General features: G+C 47.2%; 1 protein-coding gene across 4 annotated transcripts in view; it reads right to left on the reverse strand.

Moving 5' to 3' along the window:
- The window catches only part of Rcsd1 (RCSD domain containing 1), a 57,812-nt gene that overhangs the window by 2,040 nt on the left and 35,504 nt on the right, over positions 1-20,268 (reverse strand). Inside the window, exons 2-6 of one of the 4 annotated variants that reach the window (XM_048356638.1) lie at positions 11,403-11,507; positions 9,831-9,920; positions 5,494-5,565; positions 2,105-2,308; positions 595-1,317 (exon numbers count right to left, since the gene is read on the reverse strand). In XM_048356638.1, the coding sequence (XP_048212595.1) occupies positions 595-1,317; positions 2,105-2,308; positions 5,494-5,565; positions 9,831-9,920; positions 11,403-11,507 (1,194 nt within the window). The remainder of the gene's footprint in view (positions 1-594; positions 1,318-2,104; positions 2,309-5,493; positions 5,566-9,830; positions 9,921-11,402; positions 11,508-20,268) is intronic. The other 3 variants (XM_048356639.1, XM_048356641.1, XM_048356640.1) reach the window with 3 other exon arrangements.

Consider the following 20,268-nt stretch of genomic DNA (forward strand, 5'->3'; position numbering starts at 1 on the left):
AGTAGCCTCCATTTTAATCTCTGGTTCTCAAAAGAGGCAAGCGCAGATTTCTGCCATGCTGTGATCCTTCAGAAGCTATTGGTACACCTCGGTTATTGACTTAGGCCAAGACATACTCACTCCATTCACAACCAGAGCTCTGGGTCAGCAAAGAATGGAACAGAGCATGAAGCACACTTTCCCTTCTTCTTTTTTTTTTTTTTTTTTGGCCAGTCCTGGGCCTTGGACTCAGGGCCTGAGCACTGTCCCTGGCTTCTTCCCGCTCAAGGCTAGCACTCTGCCACTTGAGCCACAGCGCCGCTTCTGGCCGTTTTCTGTATATGTGGTGCTGGGGAATCGAACCTAGGGCCTCGTGTATCCGAGGCAGGCACTCTTGCCACTAGGCTATATCCCCAGCCCACACTTTCCCTTCTTATCCTTTTGTCCCCTTGCCATCAGTGACAGCTTGTCTCAGTGCAGTTAGCATGAGGCAGGGCCTGGTGCCCTTGATTCTGCACACTGAGCTGATTTATCTGTGGACTGAAAGGAACAAGGCATGTGACAAGGGGCATGTGACAAGGGGCCCTCGCCATGTGAACAAACCAGGCCACCTACCGTGGGGACTACTTGTGTACTCTGGAGCTCATTGCTGGTCTCTTGTGGGCCGTATTCAGCTCTAGTGCTGCAGCCTGCTTCCAGACCTGCCAGTTCATCTTGATTTTCCTTGCCTTTTTCCTCCTGATCAGAAACATTGCTGTCTCCCATTCCTCCAGAAGGATTTTGGAGGGTCTTTTCCCCTTTGGCTGCCTCCTCCAGCTTCTTTGCATCTTGGATCTTCTCTCTTTTCCTGTCCCCATCATTTCCCACCTTCTCCACCTGCTCCTCTGTTGACTTTCCAGTCCCCAATTCTTCGCCAGCTGGTTTATCTGCCACAGGGCTCCCATAGCCATTCTCTGCCTGAGGGATGGAGGTGTGGGGTGGCTCTAAAGACTCTTTCTGGGTTGGGCACTTGCTGGTATCTTCTGAATTCTGCCCAGTCTCCTCATTCTGCATAGTCTCTTCTGGCGCCCCAGCTTTCTCTTGGTTCTCCATCCTGCTAGATGTCCTCCTCAGAGGGGGCTTTCCTTCAGGCCCCACGTTTCCACTAGCTCCCTCTCCCATGGACCCTTCACTGGCCTTACTCCTGGTTGTGAACACTTCATTCCCATTCTCTTCCCTGGCACCATTCTCCTGAGATGGCTCTGCAGCCCTAAAATCTCCAAGGTCTCCACAGTCTGACTGAGACCTTCGGAATCGCCTAGAGGGGGGACGCCTTTTTATGGATCCTCTTGTCCGCACCTGAAGAATGTATTAAAGAAATTATATAAAATCTGTTAAAAACAAAACAAAACAAAGCATGCAAAATACATGTTCTTTTTTTTTTCTTGTGCCAGTACTGGGGCTTGAACTCAGGGCCTGGGTACTGTCTCTTAGCTTTATGCTCAAGGCTGGTCATCTACCACCTGAGCCACAGCTCCATTCCTTGCATTTTTGCTGGTTAATTGGAGAAAGAGTCTCATGAACTTTACTCCCCAGGCTGACTTCAAATTGCAGTTCTCAGATGTCAGCTTTTGGAGTAGCTAGGATTACAAGTGTGAGCTGCTGGTGCCTGGCCTCCATGTATGTTCTTCAGAAGGATCAGTTTTTGTTGTTCTTTAATGAAGTGAGATGTGGTAAGGATGGTTTGATCTCCATGGGAACACTGGACTATTCATATCAGGCCAGAGCAGGAGGCACTGGAGTAGCTAACCTGGGCTTCTATGGGAGGCATGATTCAGAGTGTTAGCTTTCATTTCCATCTTCTAACATTACCCCATCCTCTCTACAAAGGACAGAACACTCCAACCCCTTAGCTTGCAGATTGGATATATGGCACAATTACAGAGGAAGCAGATGAGAGAGGTCAGCTAGGTTCAAGGATGGACTTAGTTCCAAAATCAAACACTTGCAAAGGCAAGAAGAAATTTCACATTTGCAAAACTAGTTCTTTCATTTTCCAGGTCAACAACAGGAGGAAAAAAGTCAAGATTGTCCTGTCCCATATTTCCTTGGGCACGCCACCCATTGGGGACCAGAATTTATTTACCTTATTGTAACAGGGCAGATGAGTACCTTCAGGAGGCTGGTCAAAACTGACAGGCACCTCCTCAGCTTCTCCAGGCTGAGACTTCACACCAGGGCTGCTGGGCGTGGAAGGCGGGCTGTGAAATGGTGATACCATGGCCTTGAGCCCAGGACTCTTGGGTGAGGCTCCAGGCAGCAGAGCTGCTGGATCGAAGGTTAAATTGGCCTGTCAAGAAAAAATGAGGGTTTCAAATTCGGATGGGAAGCAGATGAGAGCTTCTACTTCCTGCCATTCAGACAGCAGGCACAGATGTGGGGGTCAGCAAAGATGATTGGAACCAATACTAACTGGTAGACAAATTGACTGAAATACAGCTACCAGCTGCACCTGCAGTTCCTAGGCTCTTGCAGTAAATCAAGACCCCAGCCATCTTCTTATCAACAAATATCACTTACTGCTCAGTAGAGGCCTACTCTTTGCCAGGCACAAAGAGTTGTCTCCTCCATATGCAAATGCAATCTCAGTTTTGTACAAATTAGAAACCTGGCTAAGAATCTGCCCCAAGATGGTCAGTGGAGGGATTGTGTGGGAGTGTTCTGAACCTTCTCTAGCACCATCTATTGTCAGTCCTCCTGCCCTCTCTATTTCCCTATCTCATGGCAGCTGTGTCCTCCAGACCCCGGCTGTGCAGGACAGACAGCTGTAAGAGCTCACAGAGAAGGGACAGAGTTTGAGAAGCAGTTGGTAACCCCTAATCAAGATTACTGCCCTGGAGAACTCATACATTAGGACCTGCAGATTATAAAGCATTATGGATGCTTAAAAAAGTATTTAAGCCAGGCACTGGTGGCCCATGCTTGTAATCCTAGCTACTCAGGAGGCTGATACCCGAGGATTGTGATTTGAAGTTGGCCATGTCCATGAGACTCATAAAACAGACTTCCAAAAGCTGGAAGTGAAACAGTGGTTCAAGCAGAAGAGAGTGAGCCTTGAGTGAAAAAGTGAAGGGTCAGTGCCCCAAGTCATGAGTTCAAGCCCCAGTACCGGCACAAAATAAACAAGTGTTTTAAATTTAGATTTTTAACTGTGCTCTTTAGAGAGAATACATAGTACAGATGAGATTGAGTCATAAAAAGAATTAAATATGTAAAATGCTAAAATGAAGAAATGAGGCTATGCAAGATAGCAGCAGCACACGAGCACCGATGGGTTGGGATTGCAGGTGTGGGGGAGCTGGTGCACGAGGCTGGCTCAGAAGGCTTCATAGCAAAATTGGCGGTACCTGGCATTCAAAGGGGATCCCTTCCCCTCTAAATATTTAGTTATGGAATTCATTCTGTATGACAAATCAAATGGATCTTGTGAGTCAGCACAATTGAACTTTGAATTTAGGGAGTAAATAACTCATTCAATGGAATGTGCAGACACCAGTTCAGCTGGTGATGCATTTTTCAGTTGTTTCCCCCATGTATTTCCAACCAAGAAAACTGCCTATGGGCCTCCGCTAAATGGCCATGCTACTCTGCTGCTACCACGAAGGCTCCTTCTTTTCCTCTTCTCTTTTTCTCCTCTCTTTCTCCTTCTCTGTTATGCTGTGGTTTTTCTTTTTGAGACAGGGTCTGGTCTCACTATGTAGCCCAGGGTGGTCTCAAATTCACAACCATCCTCCAGCCTCTGGCTCCCAAGTGCTGGGATTATAGGTATATGTATCCCTACAACTGTCCCTATGGCTGTCATTCTTAATGAAGTTCAGCCATTACACATCTCAACATTCTCAACTCACTGTGTTGGTCCCCTAGGCTCTTTAATGGCTGGGAAGGGGGTGACCCCGGGACTGCAGGAGACTTGGGAATAATAAGCCCTTGCCCAAGGCCTGTGATGGGGTCTGGGGAGGCAGAAGTAGAGCTAGATCCTGGATTACACTCCTCAGCTGACTGCTACAGGGATGATGAGTTCTGGGGTCCCTTATGAGTGACCCTGGTGGGCATATGGGAACCCAAGTCTCCCACAGTGTAACAGCAGCACCACCTCCTTTCAGCAGGGCCTCAGGCATTCACTAATTTCAGGGAACACATTGTGGAGTCTACTGCACTCTATAGGACAGGAACCAGAGATGTTTTCCTTAACCCCAAACTAGGCTGGGAATCAGAGCTGGGGCTCTGTCTTTCACAGCTATGAACTACACAGGCTGTGGCTGTTTGTATTTCTCCCCAACCGCTGGTGTCCACAAAGTGAGTGAGCCCTTCTTCCCAGGCCTGGATGGTGGTACACAGTGCCAGAGCCCTGCTCCTTCCCTCCTGGTGGTGATGGGAGGCTGCAGAGAAAGCAGAAACTTCTCCCAGCCCTGACCAGATGCATCCTGGCCATGCCTCTTCAGTGTTTTAACAAAAGCTGGTACCAGACCTGGACCATCTTCCTCATTCCCCGCCAAGGATTTCTCAGAGCATTGGTGGGGCTTTTCTGCCCCTCTACTCTCTTCTCACTCTGGCAGTCTAGATAGAGCAATGGTTCTCCCCTGGGGCACACATGAGATGGTTCCCCACCCCACACCCCGCCTCCAATATCTGGCAATGTCTGAAATCATTGTCACAAGTTGTTGGGGAGTGCTACTGTCATCCAGTGGGTAGGACTGAAGGGGGGAATGAAGAGTTAAAGTAAACCTCATTTTCAGGCAGCCCCCGTTTTGTTGTCTGTTTAAACTATGAGCAAACCCAGGGCAAGCTTATTAGGGCCCAGCCGGTCAAGAACTCTAACCACCTGGGAATGCTTAACTCTAACCGTCCCCAGAATGCTTTGAGCCATGAGCCAATCAGATTTGTACCCGTGTCCTAATCTTGCTTGCTTGAACACCTGATTGCTGTAACTTTGTTTTTTGCCTTTATAATCCCTGTGCAATCGCAGCTCGGGGCGGCTTCCTCCTAACCTCCACTGTGTTGGTGGGTAGGATGAGGCCTGGGCCACGGCCCGCTTGAATAAAGCCTTGCCTTGCTTTTGCATTTCAGAACATCTGAGTCTCGGTGGTCTTCTTGGTGGTCATTTCGCGACTTGGCATAACAGGACCAGGGATGCTGCTAAAACATTTTGCAATGCACAGGAGATCCCTTCACCTCCCCCACTTCCCACCTCCACAGTAAAATTCTCCATCCCCAGCTACTGGGATTGAGAGGCCTTGGGCTAGATCAGGACAAGTTGGTCCCTTACACACAGCTGAGGTCTCTGGCATGTGCTCTCCTATACATCTTTCGTTGCATGGGGTATGGGAATCTTGTCTCCCCACCAGGACCTTGAGCTCGGGGGCAGCAGTGGGCTTCATGGATACTTGGGGTTGCCAGCCCTGGCATGAGTGCCAGGGCTCTGAGCACACAGAGTGAAGGATGAAGGCAGAGTGTGTTTTACTTCTTACTACGTACCTGAAGCTTTTCAATCAGAGGCGAGCTCTTCACCTTGAATTTAGGAGGGTGGCTGGCATTGGGCAATGATTTCTACAAAGTAAATGGATCAAGATAACCACATGAGTGAATGAGGGGAAGGAAGGTGGGTTTTGGCTGGAGCCTAGAAGCCACAGGTGAGACAAAGAGAAATTGGTTTTAAAAGTCATTCCTTAGTTTCATTAATCCACTTGAGTTTGATGACACCAGCTCTCCTGCCTTTCCTTCCATCCCTCCCTCATTTCACCACTAGCAAGACCACTTAAATCTATGAGCTGAGAAGCCAAAGCAGGCATCTGTTACTCAGGAGGTCCCCCATTTCAGGAAGAATGAATTTCATTACCATTAGGAGAGAAAATATGTCTGCTTGGAGCAAAGTCATCACCCAGTGACCTTCAACATTCAGAGGTGAGTCAACAGAGGGACTTTCACAGGCAACAATGGCTATCTTCTCTTTTAGTGACAAATAAGACAATAAATCACAGACCAGGAATAAAATCTGATAGAGATATCATTGAAATGCCTCTGGTGAGCTATGGTATTTTGGAAAATCCCACCAAAGGCATTGTTTGTGAATTATCATTTTCCAAAGCGTTAGTAAAATGAAATATTCATAAAATGAAGATTTATTCATCTTAAGTCATCAGATACATGTATGAAGTACCTATCCCATTCTAGGCATTGTGCTGGTTATGATATATAAAGGTGCATATGATTTAGTCTCTGCCCTCTAGAGGCTGATCTAGGTGCTATCTAAACATATACATATGCTCTGTTACTTACACTAGTTTTGGGCTGAATGTCTGGTTAGGAATCTTGCATGGTTTTGGATACTAAGTTTCTAAACATTTGACTCCCTGTTTTTGTAAATCTTCACAACTGCATGAGAAAGATGATGATGATATTGGAGAAAAGAAAACTTCCATGAGGCTGGACAGAGGCCAAGGCACAGAAAGGACTTGTCCTGTAGTTGGAGACCAACACATATTACCTGCTCTCCACTCCAGTGTGCCTATATCTGACTCATAGGAAGAAAATTCCTACTGACCTCTTAGAGATATTCTGAAATATTTATTGAGTGAAATGATTGATTGTATATGAGATGGAGAGAGAGAGAGAGAGAGAGAGAGAGAGAGAGAGAGAGAGAGACTCAAGTGATCTCCTTTTGACCCTTCTAAGGGCCAACACAAAGGGAGATAATGCTTTAAACTCCTCTCTAACTGACTACTGTCATTTGAATGCAGCAGAAATTCAATAAACACCATCACAGGACTGTACTGGAGATCCAGCTGAGGTGTCATAGAACTCTCATTGATTGAAATAGTAAAACAGAATTTTCAGTGTGGATGTAATTCCGAGGATGGCCACCAGGTGGCAGCTTTTCCTTACAGTTTAACAAAGGCAGACACCAGCGCTCCAGCAGGTTGTACTGTAGAGTATAAACAGCAGTGGCCTCCATTCACCCTGGCCAGATAAAGCTGGCCGTGCATTTGATTTCTAAGTGAATTTCAAGGCAAAGGAAAATCACTGATCCTTGGAGGTAGTGTCTTTCTTGTGGGTAAGCAGCTTGTCACTTCAGGTAGGACTTTCAGTCTAAAATCTACCCTCCTGATCTATCCCTTGACTATTATATGTTGTATGCCTCTAACTTCTGGACGACGTAGCTCATGGACAGAACCTGTAAGTTTATTGGTATGCAGCCACTAAAATGAAGCTGGTCAATCTCATCACCATTAGCTTGACCCATTCTAAAAGATTTATTTATTTATTTATTTATTTTTCTGTGCTGGCCCTGAAGCTTGAAACAGGGCCTAGGTCTCTGAACTTTCTTGCTCAAGGCTAGTGCTCTACCACTTGAGTCACAGCTCCACTTCTGGCTTTTTGGTGGCAAATTGGAAATAAGAGTCTCACAGACTTTCCTGCCTGAGCTGGCTTAGAATCGCAATCCTCAGATCTCAGCCTTGAGTGGGCCATTGGCACCCTGCTTGCATTCACTTTTGTTCCTATGAACAATGCTTCCCATGTTCTGGTTAGTGTTCTTATTCTTGTCCTCATTACAAATAAGTCATTATGGGGCAGTGACTCCTCCTGGGGCTAGCCTGGGTTACCAGGGAACAGGCTCAGATGACTACAGCTTCCACTGCTCCACAGACACAGAGGTGCCATGCTCAGAGAGTAAATGCAATAAAGGGAAGCTGACCCTCTGGAAAGAGAAGTTGTTGGTATGTGTTTGGTTACAGCATTGATGGGTACAATGTTGACCTTTGAAGAGACCTAACAACAACAAGTAAATAATTTTTCTTAAACTATACTCCTCAGGTTTTTCAGGGAGGGGAAATAGTCTCAAAGCAGAGGGGTCTCCTATCACTGCACCCACTTGAGCAGGTACAAGTATGACTTGGCTCTGTGTGTGTGTGTGTTTGTGTGTGCATGAGTGTGTGTGCACACATGTGCACGCTCATACTGGGGCAAAGGGTGACACTCAAGGCTGGCATTCTACGACTTGAGCCATAGCTCCTCCTCTAGCCTTTTAGTGGTTAGTCAGAGATCAGAGTCTCACAGGCTTTCCTGGAACTCTCATCTTCATCCAGATCTCAGCCTCCTGAGTATCTAAGACGACAGGCATGAGCCACTGGTGCCTGTCTTTGTTGCCCTTCCTTTCTTTTATTTTTGTCATTGGTCCTAGGCTTCAATTCAGGGCCTGAGTATTGTGCCCAAGGCAGTGCTCTCGTAGCCTTCCAGCTTTTTTAGTGGCTAATTGGAGATAAGAATCTTTTGGACTTTCTTAGCTGGGATAGCTTTGAACTACAATCTTCAGATCTCAGCCTCTTGAGTAGCTAGGATTTCAGAGGCACCAGAGCTGGACTGATTGTTTTTTTTTTTTTTTTTTTTTTTTTTGGCCAGTCCTGGGCCTTGGACTCAGGGCCTGAGCACTGTCCCTGGCTTCTTCCCGCTCAAGGCTAGCACTCTGCCACTTGAGCCACAGCGCCGCTTCTGGCCGTTTTCTGTATATGTGGTGCTGGGGAATCGAACCTAGGGCCTCGTGTATCCGAGGCAGGCACTCTTGCCACTAGGCTATATCCCCAGCCCCGGACTGATTGTTTTTTGATGGCCTTATGCCTCTAAGACTTGCATTGACAGAAAAAGAGGGGGGAGAGGCTTGAAAAACCATTATTTTAGCTGTCTCATAATATAGACAAGAGGACACAGGCACCAAGGTGCTGCCCAAGTTCACACAGGAATCTAGCCTCTATTATAGTCAGGATACTGGTCCTAGAAAAGAAGGGCACAGTAACCAGGTGATTGAGGTGGGATTCAGGAACCATAGTTGGCCCGCTTGCTTGGTTTTGGGATTGGCCTCTATGCTGGATGATAGGACCTGCTAATTCCTTTCTGCCATGACCAAAGTGAAGGCTGAGGGGGCTTGGATAGGGCCCGGAGGAGCCACTCCAACAGCTACAATTAGATAAATTGGGTTGAGTGAATATGCAGGCTGGGAGTCTATTACTGGCTATGATCTATGATACCAGAGCCTTTATTATGCTGGGAGCACTGGTTATTTATAGCTGATGGCAACCAGGCCTCCTGTGTGCTCTGGTTTTCCTCCAGTGACTAGTTTACTTCCAGCGATCAAGAATAATTATCAGCTGGTTTTGAGAGCACGGAGGAGCTACAACAGTCTGCCACATCACAGTTCTGCTTTATAACAGCCCAGCCCCTCTGTTCAGGTGCCCTTTCCACATCCCACCCCAAGACCTTCTCTGTCAGACCTGGGGAAAAAATGTACTTTTCCTTTCACCTAAAATCTGGTGTGGTACTGATGTCTGACTTGGTGCGGGATTACTCAGACTTGAAAAATGGTTCTTAAGCAGACTGAAAAGGAATCTCAGTAGGAGAAATAGGGGAATTGGTGAGGGAGGTAGATCCTAAAGACCTAGGAAGCATTAAGAAAAGAGACTGATTCATCCAGGTGCTAGTGGCTCCCATCTGTAACCCCAGCTACTCAGGAGACTGAGATACAAAGATTGAGGTAAGAAGCCCATGAGATTATCATCTCCATTAGCCAGAAAAAGTCACAAGTGGAGGTGTCACGGAAGTGGTAGAGTACTAGCCTTGAGCAAAGGAGCCAAGGGAGAATGCAAGGCCCTGAGTTCCAGCCTCAGTATTGTTCCAAGTAAAAGAAAAGAAAAGAAGTTCACTCTTGAATCTGAAATCCTCTGTCCAGATGTTTGAGGTTTAACAGTGTGGTTTTGGTGCCTCTTCCTACCAGGAGGAGGAGGAGGAATGCTTGTAGCCAGCATCCTTCCCGGGACACTTACCTCCTCACCATTCTGGCCCAGCTCTACCTTGGGGGGGAACAGAGGGAGGGAGCAGGGTGGTTTCCTTCTTGTTGGTTTATTGGCTGGTGTCTAGAGGGAAGGTGACAGACAGACACACACACAGAAAAAAAGAGAGCCAGTGAATCAGGCCATAGGGAGGAGGAGGAAGGAAATGGAGGTGGGTGGAAGGAATGGTTAAGGATGAATGGAGGAGAAAAGAATGGGGGGGGGCGAGGAATCTTCTGGACTGTCTAGTACTATATGAACCAATACCCTGTAACTAGTCTTACTTCTTTGGACTGCCAGCATCTCCTCCCCTTTGCCTTTCTTTGCCTCCTTGCACAACAGTATGGATTTTTGTTTCTTTGTTTCTGTTCTAGTATTGGAGCTTGAATGCAGAACCTGGGCACGGTCTCTTGGCTTCTTTGCTCAAGGCTGGCACTCTATGCCTTGAGCCATATCTCCACTTCCAGCTTTTTGATAGTGAATTGAAAAGAAAACAACAACAACAAAAAACCCTCATGTACTTTCCTGCCCAAACTGGCTTTGAACCTTTGTTCTCAGATCTCAGCCTTCTGAGTAGCTGGGATTACAGGTGTGAGCCACTAGTGCCCAGCACAACAGCCTCTTTTACTTGACCTTCCTTGACCTGAGCCTCATCTCAAGATGACACATTCAGCCCTTTCAGCTTCAGGCAGTTCCAGAACCATCTCCTTTGTCCTTTAGGACATTTCTGTAATGTCTAGAATTCACGAACCCTATTTTTAAAATTGAGAACACAAAAGCACAAAACAGTGCACCTAACAAAACCCCGGCAACTAAATTCTCACTTGCTGCCAGGGGTCGTGGGAAGTCTCCTTCCTGCCCTCAGTACTCTCTTCTCCCCATGAGCACCACACACTGTGTGCGGGAAAGCCTAGCCCACATCTCTCCACAGTCCCACACTCCTTTCTATCCCTTCCCCTTCGACGGAGTTCTTCCAGAATTCCCAGGCCTTGATCTCTTCCTTCTGATTCCTAGTCTCCTATTGGATTAGGTCTCCCTTCAAGTCCCCATTCAGGATCTGTCCAGCTGCCTTGCTCCTGACTCATACCTAGGCTAGGTAGCAGAAGCAGGCAAGGGGATGTCTTTACTCTAAGCCAATCCTGGCCTGGCACCACTGGGCCTGATATCTAAGTCTGTGGAAGATCAAGATAAAAACGAACCCACAATCCTTTGTCTCTCCTGTCTCTCTTGCTCATGCTCACTCTTTCTTTAATGATAACAACGTGAGTTTGGACTCAGGATCTCAGTCTTGCTACACTGCACAGGTGGTGCTCTACCACACAAGCCACACTCTGGAGCATCTCTGCCGGGTGCTCTGTGCCCCACGTCTCCTTCCTCCCCGACTGCTTCTGCACAGGCATGCGGTGCTGGTGGCACATTCCTTGCATTCAGAGGGACCCTCTCTGGCTTTACTTCCTAATTTGGTCATTGCCAAGCTTTGTCCCTCCCTCTCCTCTGAGCTGGATCAGGCTCCCCACCCCCCTCCAGCCCCCTCCCTAGAAGGATGCTTTGAGACTCCAGACTCACCTCCTTGGCGGCAGCTGCCTGCTCCCGAAAGCGGCCAGCCAGCTGGGCCACCGAGGGCGGCGCGGAACTGTCCACGCTGCTGTGGGTCTCTGCCGGTCTCTCCTGCTAAACCCAAAAGAGGCAGACATTAATGAACAGAAACTACTCGTGGCTCCTCCAAGTGTTGGTGCAGAGCATCATGCAAAGCACTGGATTGGTGGGCAGGAATCAGGATGCGGTGATGAGGTATTTTAACAGTATTCTCCAATGAGCCCCAGTAGTGGAGAATTTTTACAAATGATTGAATCAGTCACATTTACTACATGTCTACCACAAATGAGCCTCAGGAAGAAATAAAAAAAGTCTGTCCTAGAGGAGGGGCCCAAGGGTTTAGAGACAGACCAGGGGTTCTCATCCTGCAAAGACTCAGGGGAAGAGTCTCCTGTTTGTTCAGTGACTTCAAAAGATGGGGGCTGGTGGGGCATTGACGGCCTTGTCAGTCATCATTACTGTCCTGTTTCAAGCCAAGATGCACCTCAAGATACTGTCCACTCTTATTGCCGTTTGTTACTAAGACACGCGGGTGAGTCAGTGACACTGTAAGTGGCATTTCACTTCTATCTTGCTACACATGGACTGTGAAACTACCTGCTTCCATTCACCTTGAGATAAGATCTTACTATGTAGCCCAAGGTGGACTTTAATTCACAGTCTTCCATTCTCAGCCTCGAAGAGTGCAGGGATTATAGGAATAAATCACCATGCCTAGCTCCTCCTGATTTTTAAATGATTCCTTCCTTCCTTCCTTCCTTCCTTCCTTCCTTCCTTCCTTCCTTCCTTCCTTCCTTCCTTCCTTCTTCCCTCCCTCCCTCCCTCCCTCCCTCCCTCCCTCCCTCCCTCCCTCCCTCCCTCCCTCCCTCCCTCCCTCCCTCCCTCCTTTCTTCCTTCCTTTCTCCCTCCTGGCTTGGACTTGGGGCCTGAGCACTGTCCCTGCCTTCTTTTTGCTGAAGGCTAGCACTCTACCACTTGAGCCATGGTGCCACTTCTGGCTTTTTTCCCCTGTATATGTGGCAAGGCAAGGCAAGCACTCTGCTATTAGGCCATATTCCCAGCCCTTCCTTCCTTCCTTCCTTCCTTCCTTCCTTCCTTCCTTCCTTCCTTCCTTCCTTCCTTCCTTCCTTCCTTCCTTCCCTCCTTTCTGTCCTGAAGGCATTAAACTTTTGCTTTATTATTTTTTGTCACTATGGCAGTGGTATTTCTTATACACCCTACGGACTTACTCTACTATGTCCCTTTCTCACATCTAACCTGAAACTCAGAGGACTATCCATGGGTCTCATAAAACAAGGCAGAACCCCATTCATTAGCAAGTGTGCATCCTGCCCCTCCACACTTGCACACACGCACAAACTTCTATGATCTTCCATTTTGTGCTACAGGTGTCTCCAAGCCTTATGCGATAAACTTAAGTAAAGAAGGTCCATTTGGAGAAGAAGGTTTTGTGTAGAGGTGGGAAAGAAAAGTGGGGGCCTAGAAACTTCTCATGTGAATGACTGATATGAGGGCAAAGGCAGGTTGGTAGGTACCTTGTTCCTTTGCCTTCCACAATGGAAGTTAATTTCCACATCAGCACAAATACCCAGGCTGTTCCTACAGAAAGACACAAAGCAACCCCCTCTCCTCAAGGGCCCGATATCCAAGCAGCGCAGGGCAAAGCCAAGAGCCAGAAACCCCATGGCATCAGCACACATGGGTGGGGCTCTCAGAACTTTGCACCTGTTGGATCTGCACAGGGCCACATCAGCAGTGGCCAGAGACCAGCACCATGTCCTCCTGGAAGCTGGGGGAGGTCCTGGGGACAGAGTGTGGTGAGCTGAGCTGCTTTTGGCAAGGACACAGGCCTGACCGGTTTGTCCATCTGTCTAGCTTCCTGCCCCACAACAGATCGGTGTCTGTCCGTTGCTATTTATTGCTGGGGCCGTGCTGACCACGCACTCTACCTCAGCTTCCCGGTCGCCGGTCGCTGGGGGTGCAGAAAAAGACATTCCAGTTAAAAATAGATCAGTATAGGGATTGGAAAAAAAAAAAAAACACAAAACCAACCTCCTGTACTTCCTCGTCTCAAAACTGGGCTGGGCAAGGGGCTGGGTAGGGGCAGAACTATGAAGCTCCTGGAAGCATTCAGGGTTTGCAAGTGGGGTTCAAAGAGCGATTAGAATATATTTGTGGGGCTGGGAATATGGCCTAGTGGTAGAGTGCTTGCCTCACATACATGAAGCCCTGGGTTCGATTCCTCAGCACCACATATATAGAAAAAGCCAGAAGTGGTGCTGTGGCTCAACTGGTAGAGTGCTAGCCTTGAGCAAAAAAAAGAAGCCAGAGACAGTGCTCAGGCCCTGAGTTCAAGTCCCAGAACTGGCAAAAAAAAAAAAGAAGAATATATCTGGGTTGTTTTTTTTCTGAAGTTCAGGGAATGAGTTTTCTTTAGATCATCCAAGAATTCCAGAACTTGTGTAAACCTGGCAATTCTACTCATCACCAACACCCTTTCCAGATATTTCCCATTCTATGTTTGGGAACACTGGCTGCTTCACTCTGGCTGTGTGCTGGGCACACTGAAGGACAGAGAGGGTAAGTGACTTAGTGAGAGTCACACAGGAGAAGCCCCAAAAAGGAGACTCTAACATCTGGTAATCCAGCAGTGGACATACTTTGGGAACTAAGTGCTATGTACACCTTGAAGTTATTGTTAGCCACTGGGTACACAGGTGCCATGGAAACAGGAAAGGGAGCATGGCTTTGAGATGCACAGGGACTGGTGGCTCAGTCTTTGCAAGGCTTTGCCAGGATTTCTGCCTCGTAATTCTGGCCATCTACCACTGCAAGCCTCCTCTAGTGGGCCCAATACCACTCTAGCTCACTGGCTCTCTGTTAGCCCCCAGGCTGTCCTGGTAAGGTTATACTCTCATCTGGGCCACATTCTTAGTTCTGAGAATGGATTCTATGCCTTCACTTACTCCAAGGCTTTCCAGAGACCACCCAGTCTCCTCAGGATTAAGTGCTCTTTCCTGGTTCATGAATACTTAGCACACTGTCAGTACTAGTGGCTCATGCCTGTAATCATAGCTACTCAGGAGACTGAGGTCTGAGGATCACCATTCAAAACCACCAGGGGCAGAAAAGTGTACAAGACTTTTATGCCTTATCTCCAGTTAACCAACAGATAACCAGAAGTGGAGCTATGGCTTGAGGGGTACAGTACCAGCCTTGAGTGAAAAAGCCAAGTAAGAACCCAAGACATGATTTCTAGTACCAACACACAGGCACACTCATGCACGTGGGGGTTGGGGGAGAACTTAGCAGAGAGCCTGGAATGTAGAATGATCACATTCCTTCCTTCCTTCTCCCACCCTGACCAGTCTGTAATTCCTGGAGCTTGAGCACCTGTCCCAAGGTGTTGGGTCCTTCACTTACTCTGTAGACCAAACCCAGTTGCACCTCACCTCCCACCCTGGCATCCATGCTCTGAACTTTGGCTATTGTCCTTGCTTCCCGGATCAGTGTCCATGTATCTGACTTCCAGACTCTGTGTCCCCTGTCATGCTTTATCCATGCCTGTCTTCACAGTTCTTTGGCCTCCCCTCCATCTTCCTGTACCCAAATCTTGCTTACCAAGCCCCTCCCTGCCACCATGCCAGCCTGGCTGTGTCAGCAAGTTGGGAAACCACACCTGTGGTTTGACTCAGCCAATACCCAGAGAAAAATCACCTCTGGTGTTTTCTTTCCATGTCAGGGGGGACTTTCTTCTGATCGTTGAGGAAGCTCTGTGTCTGGACAGCATGGAACGTCCCCCACACCTTTGCCATGTTGAATAAACTCAACCATCCACATAGTAGAACCTTTGTGTTCTAGCCAGAGGAAGGCCCTGCTTGCCCACCTTGCTCTGCCCTGCTTCTTCACAGGGTAAAGTTTCTACAGTTTCACAGTTTAGTGAAACAAGGGAGGTTCTGAAAGGATCCTAAGACATCGTATGGCTCATAAGGATTTTCAGGTGCTCACCACCTTCCCAGGTGACTTCTGGCCACTTCCAGAGCCCTTACCCATCACTTCAGAATTAACATAGAGCTTGTTAGGATCCCTGTCCCTCATGTGCCTTCCTCCTCCCCAGCTCAGCCATCCATCCCATTGGTGGCCACTGCAGTCCTACGATGATGGAGAGGTTGCTGGACTAGACAAGGCAAGTGCATTCATCCACCTCTTCTGAGAGAGGTGTGGTCTGGATGCTCTGGCATGTTTGCTCTCATTCTTCCCTCTTCTCAAAGGGGAGACAGGATACTGCTGCTAAGCAACTTGCTACTCAAGTTAATCAGTACCAGCATGAGCACTGTCTGGGCTCAGAGGTTCTAGCTCTTCACACCAATATGCCATACTAAGCCCATTTCTCTACTAGAGGATGAGTCTCAATCACTATTTGTCAACATACAGTTGCTGTCTCAAGTTCTGGGGCATAACAGTGAGCAAGAGGGAATTCTTTTTTTTTTTTTTTTTGGCCAGTCCTGGGCCTTGGACTCAGGGCCTGAGCACTGTCCCTGGCTTCTTCCCGCTCAAGGCTAGCACTCTGCCACTTGAGCCACAGCACCGCTTCTGGCCGTTTTCTGTATATGTGGTGCTGGGGAATCGAACCTAGGGCCTCGTGTATCCGAGGCAGGCACTCTTGCCACTAGGCTATATCCCCAGCCCAAGATGGAATTCTTGTCCTTCCAGCGTTGTTAGTCCAGTGAGTGACGCTAACAATAAATGCATCCATGATACAATGATGACAACTGTGACCTTGTTACATGCTATGAAGAAAATAAAATTGAGTACTTTTCCTATGGGAAGATGAGGAAGTGTTTGAGTTGAATCCTAGCTGGGGAAAGATAGGTAAAATGTCCTGAGCAATAGCACAGACAGGAACAAAGGTTGAGGGACAGAGAAAAGAGAGAAGTGTGGCAGGGACCAGCTGAGCATCAGAGGAAGCAGGGAGATAAAAATAAGAAGTGATCCAGGGCCAGACCCCCCAATTCTCTTTGAGGTATATCATTTGGAGTGAGACTCTCTCAGACTTTTCTGCCCCAGGCTGACTTTGAACTAAGATCCTCTGACCTTAGCTTTCTGAGTAGATAGGATTACAGGGGTAAGCCACTGGTGTTCCCCAGCTTTTGCTAGTTAATTGGAGATAAGAGTCTCATTGTATTTTTCTGCCCAGGCTGGCTTCAAACCGCAATCCTCAGATCTCAGCCTCCTGGGTATGTAGGATTATAGGTGTGAGCACCAGTGTCTGGCTGGTCATAAAAAATTTAAATGTCAGTTTGGGAATATGGCCTAGTGGCAAAGAGTGCTCGCCTCGTATACATGAAGCTCTGGGTTCAATTCCTCAGCACCACATATATAGAAAATGGCCAGAAGTGGCGCTGTGGCTCAAGTGGCAGTGTGCTAGCCTTGAGCAAAAAGAAGCCAGGGACAGTGCTCAGGCCCTGAGTCCAAGGTCCAGGACTGGCAAATTAATTAATTAATTAAATGTCTCCTAGAGAGGAGAGGCAGTAGGAGTTGAAGATAAGCTAAGAATGAAGATTGAAAGAGGCTTCAGGCAGGCAATAAAACTGAGAGTCCCTAGTTAGAGATCATAGTTGAATTTATAGGACTGGATCAGATCTGAATACAGAACACATGGAGGAGAACTGAAGCTGCATTCTGCACTGCACTATGTCCTTCTTACCACAGACCTGGCCTTCACCACAAGGAGAAGAGACTGGCTCTGTTGCTCCTGAGAGGAGAGGGTTTTTTTTGCTCTCTGAGTTTCCCAGACATCTGGATGTGGACTACAGATCAGCTGGGCCAGGATCAGAAGGCTTTCCTGGCTAAAGTGATGGGGGATGAGGAATCCTGAATGCTACAAAGAATCCTGCCTCTCCCACCCCTGATGGAGGGTTGATGGTTCACCCTTTCTTGAACATCTCTTGACACGACTAGTGTATTGTGCTAACAGTGATGGCCTTCAAGCATTTTCAGGGGTGGATTGAAAAGAAAACCAGCAGAGGAGATGTAGGCAACAACAACAAAAGCAAAAGTTATAGTAGAGGAATAGAAATGGGTACAAATATATCACACTAGTGTAAGATGTCCACAGTATCTCCTACCTATCCACTTGTAGGCTTAACTGAACATGGCAGGTCCCTGGCTTCTGCAACTTTTTCCAGGGAAAACCTCACAGAGCTACTCCACTCATTAGAAGACCCATAATCACTGACCTTAGTGTGCCCTTCATTTGGGAGTCCAGGGGAAGGCCTTCCATTTTCTCCCAGGATTTTGTGTTTCACCCCTGTTGAAAAGTGCTCAAATTGTGGGACTTAGAGTCAATGCAGGTAGAGACTAGTAGGTATAGTGGCAAGGGTGCAGGCAAAGATAGTGTCCAGGGAATAGCAGTGTATTATGGAAAAAGGAACTCTTCATCCTGATGGTTTTTCAGGTCATGACATGAGTCACGAATACCCACGGATGCATCCTAGTACTCCAAACCTGTGTCCAATCAAAGCAGTGGGATCAAAATATGAAGTCTATGTCCAATCATCAATGGATGGAAAATAAAACATGACATAACCATGCACTGAAATAATATTCAACTATAAAAAGGAGCAAAGCTCTGATACAGGTTAAACATGGGCAAACTTAAAAAAACAAACAACATTGTGCTAAATACAAGAAGCCAGCCCCAAAGATATCATATTATTTGATTTTATTTATTTACCTGTTCAGAACAGGCAAATCTATTAAATAAAGTAAGGTTGTTGTTGCTGGAAGGGGATGGGACAACAGGCAGTGGAGTAATAGCTAGAGGTATGAGGTTTCTTTTTTCAGGTGATTTTTAAAAAATGCTCTAAAATTTACCGTGATGATAGTGTGGATGTGGTAAACAAACAAACAAACAAACAAAAAATCCCATTTAATTGTATCTTAAATTGGTGAATTGAATTGTATAATACACACATTGTATCTTAATAAAATGTTTATTTAAAAGGATCACATGTCCTTAATTTAGTCTAAAGGATGAATGATTGGTTTGGGGCAGAGGGCCAATGGAAATAAATTTGACTTTGTTTCCATGTTTCTGATTTCTCCTCCCTCATCTTCAGCATCTACATCCATAGGCTCAGCCTCTTTCTGTTCCCAGCATGCCTAATACTGTAGGTACATCTGAGGAGTTTCTTTTAATCTACTGCTAAAGGGCTATTTATGAAGTCAGGCACCTTCTAGGTATCATGAAGAGGAAAAAATAAGTTTGATGTCAAGAACCAGTAAAGGATCTGACATTTAGAAGACAATCTATGCTTTTTAGTGGTATCTACTATGGACCAACACTACCTAGGTATGGAGATATAAAGATGTTCTGAAACTTAAGGAACTTCTTGTCCAGCCGAGAGACTGACCTGTAGCAAAACTTTCACAATGGAAAGGATCATTGCTGGGTGCTGTCCCTGAGCTTTTTGTCAAGGCTAGCACTTTACCACGTGGGCCTCAGTTCCACTTTCAGCTTTTTAGGAGTCTCACAGGACTTTCCTGTCCCAGCTAGTTTTGAATCATGATCCTCAGATCTCAGCCTCCTGAGTAGCTACGATTACAGGCATGAACCACAAGCACCCAGGCATTGTAGGACAATAAGCAAAAGAAGAAAATAATCATATTATTTTGTAAGATCCCTTGGCTGTGGTGCCAGAAATGAATGCTGTAGGAGGCAGGGAGACCAGTTACCATTGGAGGCCACTACTGAGGTCACGGATAATGCTTACACGACTTCCTGTGGAGGGAAGATCCTTTTATGAGGCTGAGCTTCTGCTGGGTCTGGATCAGCTAAGAGGGCATCTGCCTGGGCCTTGGGGCTCATACAATCTAAGCTGGATTTTTGGCTTGTATTCTAAGGTGATGGCAGAGCCTGCAGAATGGCAGGGGAGCAAAGGCTGCAAAGGAGGTAGAGAAGGTACTGGAATGAAGAGATAGAGACTGGCAGCCTCTCAGGGGTTGTGTATGATGCCTTTTCTCCTCACAGTAAAAGGTGTGCAGAGTGGATCACAGTCAGCCTTTATTGGTCTGGCAGTTTCTGAGCAGCTGCTTAGCTGCTTAGCTGCTGTTGTTGCTTTTAGGACAAAGGACAAGAGGGGAATGAAGCCCTCTTCACAGGTGGCCTGGGTGACGTGGAGCGACTCATGCAGTTGTGCCAACAAGTGAAGGTGCAGATAGACAAATTCATCTGGATGTGCTCAAAAGCATATCCAGAAACTCCCTATTGTGAGCTCCTCTAATATTGGCTAGTCTCTTAACCAGCTTGATGTCACTGACAGCCCCTCACCCTGCGAGCCGCCTCACCTGGCATGTGCTGCAGCTACCTGGAGGCCCCCAGAATGCCCTTCACTAAAGACTACCCTCACAAGAGTCAGGATCCAGGTGTGTATGTGCATGTATGTGTGTTTGTTCTGAGTGTGTGTCCTCATTCTGAGACATTTGTCCTTCAGGCAGTAGAAGAAGGAGGAGTCCTGCCTTCTAAGATTAGAACAAGCTTCCCAGGCCTGTGCCTGCCTCCCATCAGCTGCTGCCTCTCTTGTTACAGTGTCTCTTCCAGCTCCTTGTAGACTAGGCCAGCACAGCCCTTGAGCTGGACTCTCAGCAGATAGCCCTCAGGATGCTCTGTGGTTGGGGTAGCTCAACGGGGTGTGGTGCTGATCCTTGAGGCAGTGAGCTCACCGGCAGGACAAATCACAGCTAATGATTCTGCCAGGCCCTGAGTACTTATTACATGCCTAACTATTTGTATGCATGGTTTTCGATTTATATGGCATAATCCAGGGAAGAAGTA

Source organism: Perognathus longimembris, chromosome 11, assembly GCF_023159225.1.
Source record: "Perognathus longimembris pacificus isolate PPM17 chromosome 11, ASM2315922v1, whole genome shotgun sequence".
Classification (NCBI taxonomy): Eukaryota; Metazoa; Chordata; class Mammalia; order Rodentia; family Heteromyidae; genus Perognathus; species Perognathus longimembris.